The sequence below is a fragment of the Frankliniella occidentalis genome, unplaced genomic scaffold, assembly GCF_000697945.3.
Source record: "Frankliniella occidentalis isolate FOCC.00 unplaced genomic scaffold, Focc_3.1 Scaffold100, whole genome shotgun sequence".
NCBI classification, from domain to species: domain Eukaryota; kingdom Metazoa; phylum Arthropoda; class Insecta; order Thysanoptera; family Thripidae; genus Frankliniella; species Frankliniella occidentalis.
Genome location: NW_026267229.1, coordinates 26760 through 34949, shown reverse-complemented (window position 1 = coordinate 34949; position 8190 = coordinate 26760). Strand labels below are relative to the sequence as shown.

Below are 8190 nucleotides of genomic sequence, written 5' to 3'. Positions count from 1 at the left end.
CCCCCTCCCCCCTCGCTTTCTCTCGCCCCTCCGGCCGACGTCCCGCTTGGCAGTGTGGGCTGCGAGGGACGGGAGCGACACTTGCCAGTATTCGGCTCTCTCTGCGAGACATTTCATTAACTCTCTAAGTCGTAATGAAACGAGCGCTTTTTTTCCCTCACTCGCCCCCACTCCTCTGTCCCGTGTCAGGACGCCGCTCCTCCGCATCAATGACTGCCACAGGCCATTTGCTGCCGCCGCGCAGAGCGGCGCCAGAGGTCCTCCAGGTCCCCCGGGTCCCCCAGGTCCCCCAGGCCTCACCGGCTGGCCAGGTCCGGCTGAGCCGTGCCAAAATCACCGCACCCCGGCATTTAATTTGCTTCCGTGTGTGGTATTGCGTCGCTGCTGTGGGACGCTGGAGCACTGGAGCGGTCGCGAGCAAACGAGCTCCAGCAGCGGGAAAGGGGGGGGGGGGCTCCGCACCGGGCTCGCCTGCCCTCGTGGTCTGGAGGCTCCCGCAAATGAGCCGGAAGGCAAATTAATGACAAGAAGAGTCCCTACTCTCGCCCCGCGGCGGGCCTCCGCTGGGTCAGTGATAAGTTTTTACTCGGCTCTGCAGGTAATAATGGCTATTGGGTCACGGGCGCACCGCTTTTTTGCCAACCCGCGCCCGGCCGGGTGTTTAAATTGTGCTTCTGTCCTCCGGCCATGGGGAGCAAATGATCGCGAAACGGCGAGGGGATTATTACGGGCCGGAGAATAATCTCCGAGCGGGTGGCCTGCTGCACTGCTACTGCGCCCTCTAAGGACTCGTGTTGTGTGTCGCAGGTGCTGGATCTGACGGGCAACAAGATCCCCAACCTGCCCCCCGCCGCCTTCTCTTCGGTGGGCCTGCTCAACCTGCAGCGCATCTTCCTCAAGGGCGCCGGCCTGCGCGAGGTGCACCGCGACGCATTCCGCGACCTCCGAATCCTCATCGAGGTGGACCTCTCGGACAACGACATCACGGTCCTGCACCAAGACACCTTCGCGGGCACCGAGCGGCTGCGCGTCGTCTGCCTGAGCAACAACCCGCTGAGCGAGCTGCGCAGCTACCAGTTCCCGCCGCTGCTGCACCTGCGCACGCTCGACTTTAGCCACTGCCACCTCGAGCACATCGACGAGGAGGCGCTCACGCACCTCGCCGCCCTCGAGTCGGTCAACCTCAAAGGCAACCGGCTGAGCCATTTGTCGGAGCGCGTGTTCGCGCCGCTGACCAAGATGAAGACGCTGGCGCTGGACGGCAACCCCTGGAGCTGCGACTGCCGCCTGCGCTCGTTCCGCCAGTGGCTGCTCGCCAGCAAGCTGTACTCGATGGCGCTGGCCTGCGAGGAGCCGTCCTCGCTCGCGGGCCGGCCGTGGGAGGACGTGGCGCCGGCCGACTTCGCGTGCGCCGCCACAGTGGAGCTGCACGACCGCACCATCCAGCAGGAGGCCGGCGGCAATGTGACGTTCCACTGCCGCGCCTCGGGTGACCCGGAGCCCGAGGTCACGTGGTACTTCAACGGGAGGCCGGTGGGCGCCAACGGCACGCAGGCCTTCGGCACCGAGACTGTGTACGCCATCGACCAGGAAGACGGACAGGGGCTCCTCGAGAAGTGGAGCAACATCTCGGTGTACAATGTGTCCGACTCGGAAGCGGGCGAGTATGGCTGCCAGGCGCGCAACCTGCGTGGCAAGGCGCTCGCGCGCGCCACCCTCACCCTGCCCGTCGTGGTCACGGCCACCACGCTTTCCAAGGCTGAGTCGTGGCTTCTTTGGGCTGGCCTCGCCACGGGCGGCGTCTCCGCCGTGGTGGCGCTCCTCGTCACCATCGTATGTTCGTGCTGCTTTTGCGGCGCGCGCCGGGGCCGCAAGCGCCATCGTCGGAAATGCAACCTCAAGGTGAGTGCTGCTCCGAGACTCTGTCTCACCTTTAGCGCGCGTCCCGCGGTACTTTCGCTTTTATTTCCCAGCGATGCGTGTAGCTCCTCAAAGCTGTTCGGCATTCATTATTCCGGTAAATTAGGCTGCCCGGATGAAAGGCAACTTTCTCTCTGACGTCGCCGTGCCCTTGATGGCTGGAGGGCCCGCGGGGCGGGTGGGGCCTTGCTACATTGTCGCTGAGAGGCGGACGGGCGGTGCGACATAACGGGCGATGCATTTATTCATTGAAGTTGCCTTCCCTCCGGCCGCCCGGCCCGCCAGGCCCGTGGTCTCGCGCCCGCCCGAAGTCTCATTAAATCCGCGAGGCAGGAAGTAATGAAGGAAAAGGGAGATATCAGAGTTGTGAGTCTGAGGTGGCGTGCAGCTCCACGGCCCTCCTGACGGAGCCGAGCCGGGCGGAGCGGAGCCACCCCAGATAATAATGCGAAACAAGACAGACCATTAAACATTCAGCGGTACAAGCTGGGTGCAATCGCAAGGCCTCGGCCGGGGCCGTGTCGGTGCGACTGCGCACTGGCCGCCCCCCTCCTTTCCCTCCTTCTTGTTGCAGTTGTTATTGTCTGTTTTTCCTGCTGCTTGGCGCGCTGCGGCATTACGATCCAGTTACAGCGAGGATGCAGCCTCCTTCCTTCATTGTCGGGGCTCTAAATGGCCTCCTCACCGCCGAAAGTTTTCCGGTACATACCAGCGCTCGCCGCCGCTGCGCTTTTGCCTCCCGCACCTCGCTTTTGCGACAGTGTTGCACGCGGACGGTGACGGGGGCGCAAAGGCACTGCAAACGTTTTTGTACTGCTGAGCGTGGCAAGAAAACGAGTCACGCCTGTGACGTTGATGTCGGCCACCGATCATTGGAACGCATGGACGAGTGGGCCAGCGCGGGCACACTCTGTGGTGTGGCCTACTTATCTAAGTTGGGTTACAGAGAATAAAGGTTTAGCAGTGTACTGCAAAAAAAAATTATGACAGGAAAAATGACAGCATCGACTGCCAATTATTTTCCAGCAACGTATGTTATTCAAATAACAGTATTGCTGTAGTTTCAATGGTTAAAATTTGATATGGAGAGCAATGTACAGGACCACCGGCATACAGACAAAACCGTGCAAAACTGTCTACAATGAAGCCGTATTTGTACACTGTACCGTGTAAAACCTTGGCTTTCCGGTGCTACAGCGACTACGGCAAAAAAAGGCTCCTTGATTTTCAAGCACTCTCATGGGAGCTCAACACGGGACCTGCTTAAAAACCAAGCAGCCGTTTTTGCCGTCTAGACTCCGTGCTCTGTAGTGACTGAGAGCGACATCTACACTAAGGGGTCGTCCACATATTACGTCACGCTATTTTTGGCAGTTTTTGACCCCCCTCCCCTCCCCCCACGTCACGCGCCTAACCTAACTTACCAATGCTTTTGGTATAGGACCGTCACGCTAGCGTAGACCCCCCCTGCCCCTCAAACGCGTGGCGTAATATGTGGACGACCCCTAATGCCGTAGATAGTTCCGTATTAGACTCAAATTTTTCACAGTGTGAAATCAAATTGGTTGCCTACCAGGTCCATCGTGACAACCGCGACAGCATTACCGCGGAATACTGCACACATGATCATGTATGCAGAAAATAGTGTATACATTATGGTGTATACAGCAAATAACCGGATACGACCGGACAAAGGGAATGTGCGAGGGGTAGATAGATAACACGTGTTATGTAACACGCAAATGCACCTCAATTCTGCCCAATTCAAACTAATTCAGACCAATTCAGTTTAATTCAAAGGAATTCAAAAATAATTGAACTAATTCAGTCCAATTCAAGACAATTTACATTCAATTCCAGTCAATTCAAGCCAATTCAAGTCAATTCACGCTAATTTAGTAAAATAAACTCGCAATAAAACAATTCAACCAATTCAGTCCAATTTATATTCAATTCAAGCTAATTCAAATTCAATTTTTGAAATGTGTAAACTCAATTCAGGAGTTATCCATATCCATCTCTCGGGAAGGTAGGACTCATTTTGAGCAAAAACGACCGGACGGTCCTCTGATGGACTGAGCAACAGGTCGGTAGAGGCGTATCCACTGCGCTCTCCAGACGTTGTCAGTTGTCGTTTTAGTGTTTAACATAACACAATTGGGTAGCCATATCACGGAAAATATCCGCAGCGCAATCTGTCTCTGAATGCAAATCGACTCGAGCTCGGGTGCAGATAGGGGCCATCCCTAAGCTGCGCTCTCCGCGCGCTCTGAAAGAGCAAAGTCGTCGGGTGGACGGAGAGGCTTTCCAAGGCCGATCCCTTTTATGTCTTATCTGATTGTTGATTGACTTTTACGGCGGTCCAAGTGGCTTGGATTTATCGTGTCCGTCCTGACGTTTTAATTGAGGCCGTCCTCGCGACCCCCGGCACGGCTCCAGCCATAAGCCCGCCCAGCTCAGCCGCAGCCCTGTAAAGCCGCCGACTGTCTTCTCCCGAATCAGTCTCTGTCAGGAGATTAATGCCCCATTGTTGGGTCTGTTTCTCTCATGTATCGCGGGCCTGTGTCCTGCACGACAGCCCGCTCTCAGGTCCTTGCCATCTGTCCAAGCCAACCCCGGGACGGGCCAAGAGAGGCTTGCTGGAAAATAAATGCAGCGTTCATTTGTAAAAAACAATATTTTAAAAAGGTTTGATACTCAAAAAGTATGTCTGAATACGTACTTAAGATGATTCCCAAGTGCGCCTAACCTAGAGTTCAGTCACAGAGAGATGTGTTCCAAGAACGTAGCTTGATTTATTTAGGCTCAATCGGGAACGAGGAAAAGCGAGCGACCTTCTGTTCTGTACTATAAACAAGCCTTCTAGGATAGCACGTGCATGACGTTTTCCACGTTTGTCCTACAGACTGTAGACAGTTCAATGAGCACTCACAGCAAACATTTTTCTGTGAAGTCCCCGGTTAATTCGGGAAAGCACTTCCCAGTGCACTTTTCCTGCCTCAAATTTTTAGGGTATGTAGGAACTTTTGGTGAAAAAAACGCGTATTTGAGGGAATTATGACGGCAAACTAGGTATAAAACAAATCTGAGGACGGCCCAACTTCATTTTTACCTGCTAGGCTCACAAACCATCAAAATTACGACATTATTAAAATTCGAAATTTCACCAACCCGTGCTCTGCGCATGCGCCAGAGAAAACCAGGAATTTTTTACGGAAATAACCGGGAAACTCGCGGAAAAATGTTTCCTGTGCTTCCACCCCCAACGGTACTGTTTCTAATAATACAAGGTGATCCATAGACCCCTTCCTTTATTTTGCTTATACTGTACCGAATGCAGGCGTGCAGGCGGGCTTGCCTACCGTCGCTCACCTTATGGCCCCGTGCGAGTATGCAACCAGCCAGCACGTCTGCATCCGGTACAGTATACGCAAAATAAAGGAAGGGGTCTGTGGACCACCCTATATTATATGTCTCTATACACATTAATACATTGAAAGTAGAAAGAAAGAGTTTCTATATTTAAAATGATGGCGCGGGTACTCATACACGGGTAGGATATTTATAGCGAAGCTGGTCAGCCCGCCCACGCTACCGGCGGCAAAAGGGCGGCATGGTTGCGGCGAGACGAGCAGCCATACCCTTGGCCGACTGTATATAAGGCCCTAGCGACTCTCGGGCGACGACAGCCTGGAAACGGGTGAGGATTAATTTATGGTTCCGGTCCGCAGGCTCCAAGGTGAGCGTGTCTCTGCGGCGGAGAGCCCGGGGAGACCGTTGATTAAAGCCAAGGTTAGGAATTCATGGCGCCATCAAGTCAACTATTAGCCCGCTGACGGCTGACTTTGCGGAAGGACCTCGTTGAAATGGGAGCAGCTTAAATAGTTTGAGCGAGTTGGGCTCGGCCCGGCCCGGCCGGCCCCCTACCCGTAACGCCACCTGGGGGCGCTGCCATGCGGTGCCATGCGCCAGCGGCCCACGGCAGGGAGCTCAGGCAGCCTGGCTCGGCTGGGGCTGGGCTCGAGCGCCCCGCCCACGCACCATAGCTACGCATCTCGCTCTTTTGTTCTCGTCTTTTGCGCTGAGAGTTATATTGGCCTGCGTTTCCGCACCCTTTGTCGGGGGAACCACAGGCACTGCTGCTTTCCCCCGCCTCCCTTTCCCTGGGCATGCATTGCTCGGACTGCTGTCACGTTGTTTGTCCTCAGTGCCCCACTCGTCGCATCTTCCACGCCTCACCTAGCCCGCCCCACCTCGCCGGGCTTAGCTTCAGAGCATATCGTCATTGAGCCGCATCAATTGCGTGAGCCACTTGATGCCCGCCAGAAGTCCAACTGAGACGCCCCGTTGCGCCCTCCCGGCCCATATAACTCCGAGTTGGCGCGACTCAAGTTGTCACGCCACTGATCGTATCAGCCAACTTGCAGTTTGACTGATAACGGTCCAACAAGTGTGCGGCGGGCGGGCGGGGCGTGGTATAGTGTATATCAGAGGCGGCGGCTCGAACGATAATCCAGACGCACGGCGCTTCTCCAAGTTCTGGAAAGTATGCCAGTGTGGTAATAGTGAGGCGAACTTGGCCGAAACCCGCGCCGGCCCGCCCCCTGCCCCTCTTCTTCCCTGTCCGGCTCCAAGTTTGACCTCGGGACGGCCTTGATCGGCCCCTCGCCAGCCGACTGACACGGCGATGGTCTGCGAACCAAAAGTGCGTAACACAAGTCGTCTGCACGGAGAGGATTGTGAAGGAATATGGAAAAGGGGGGCGGGGGATAAACATTTAAAAGAGGAATGTTGGTATTTGCGAGGTTGAAACGTGTTTGGAAACGTCTTTAGGGCTTATTGCTAATTAGTTTGTACACTAACACAGCAATATGTTCCTGATATATCGTTCAAAATTTATATGAGAAATATTCATAGACCCAATGTATTTTACACGATCCACGATCCTGGATGGGGATGACATCTAAGTAGATAGCTTGATTTAAACATTTGTAGTCTGGGATTCGTCTTTTTAAATCTGCATCTGACAAAAGTTTTGGTTCGAAGAGGAAGCCTGTGAGTGTCCGAATTTGTCCTTGAAGAACCCCCCCCCCATCCCCTTTTGCACGCCTCGGTGCCCTGTCAAAGGGCTCTCCTCCTATACGTGCGAGTTACGCCAAGGCTACCCCGCCAGGCCGTGTTGCGCGAACGACGGCCACGCTGGTAGCGGTCTGTGATTCCGTTTGCTACTCTGGGTGTTGTGTTCGCGGTCTGTAATTCCGTTTGCTGCTAGCACCCAGCAGCGTGTTGTGTTCGTCTCTCTTCGCCCTCCTCTCTCTCCATTCCTCTCCATCTCCATCCCCCCGGGCTAACCTTGTCTGCTGCGGTTGACACGTGTCGTGCGGTGCAGATGGTCGCAGAAGGTTGTCAGCGAGATGGCTGCTTACTCGTTCCTAGCAGTAGTATATTCCCACTGGAAAGAAATCTAACAGGAGGTAGACACGCCCTCTCATCAAGCGAACACTGTAAAAATTAGTTGTTAAAAAACAGCTCAGTTGTTGACCAACAGCTCAGTTTTTCGAGAACAACAAAAGTTGTTGAATTACAACTTCGTTTGTTGTCAATGCATTGTTAATATTGGACTATTGAGCACCATTTTGTTTTTGCTGACTTTTTACTCGTTCTTTACCTCCCTCCCTCCCTCCAAACATCACTACGTGGAGGTGGAAGAACGAGTATTGTGCTCGGTGCTGTGTAAGTTAGAAGCCATTTCGCTGGAGGAAACTGGAATACATACAGACAAGTGCAGTATACCAAACGATAGGGTTTTACCCAGTAATGACGCCGTAATAGAGGTTTTTTTCAACTTTGATAGCAAATTTTAGAGAAAACTCGATTTATAATTTCTGTCGGCGTCGCGAAAAGTTCAAAACTGTGGTGGCAAATGGGGGATTTTGAAATGTCAATAAATCATTTCTCCGGGTTTAATTCAACGAAAACTGATGACCACCATAAATGTGCCATGTCCGCCGTGCCTTCCAAAGTAATTACCACTCGAAATTCATTCTCTTTATATTGTTTCTGATTCGGTTCACTTTGGACTTAAATTAGTTTTGGCGCTGGTGAGGGCGTTGTGCGCATGCGCGAACTTGTAATGCACATAAATACAAGAAATTGGATTTATTCAGTGTGTTTGTACGACGTCAACACTTTTAATTATCATAAGCAATCATTTTGAGTTTGTTTGGAACGTGGGGGAGTCGCTGTTTTCCGTAAAATGACAAATGAAAT

General features: G+C 53.5%; 1 protein-coding gene across 1 annotated transcript in view; it reads left to right on the top strand.

Moving 5' to 3' along the window:
* Positions 1-8190, top strand: part of LOC113202916 (leucine-rich repeat and immunoglobulin-like domain-containing nogo receptor-interacting protein 3) — a 23354-nt gene that overhangs the window by 290 nt on the left and 14874 nt on the right. Inside the window, exon 2 of the mRNA XM_052269712.1 lies at positions 808-1902. Within this exon, the coding sequence (XP_052125672.1) occupies positions 808-1902 (1095 nt within the window). The remainder of the gene's footprint in view (positions 1-807; positions 1903-8190) is intronic.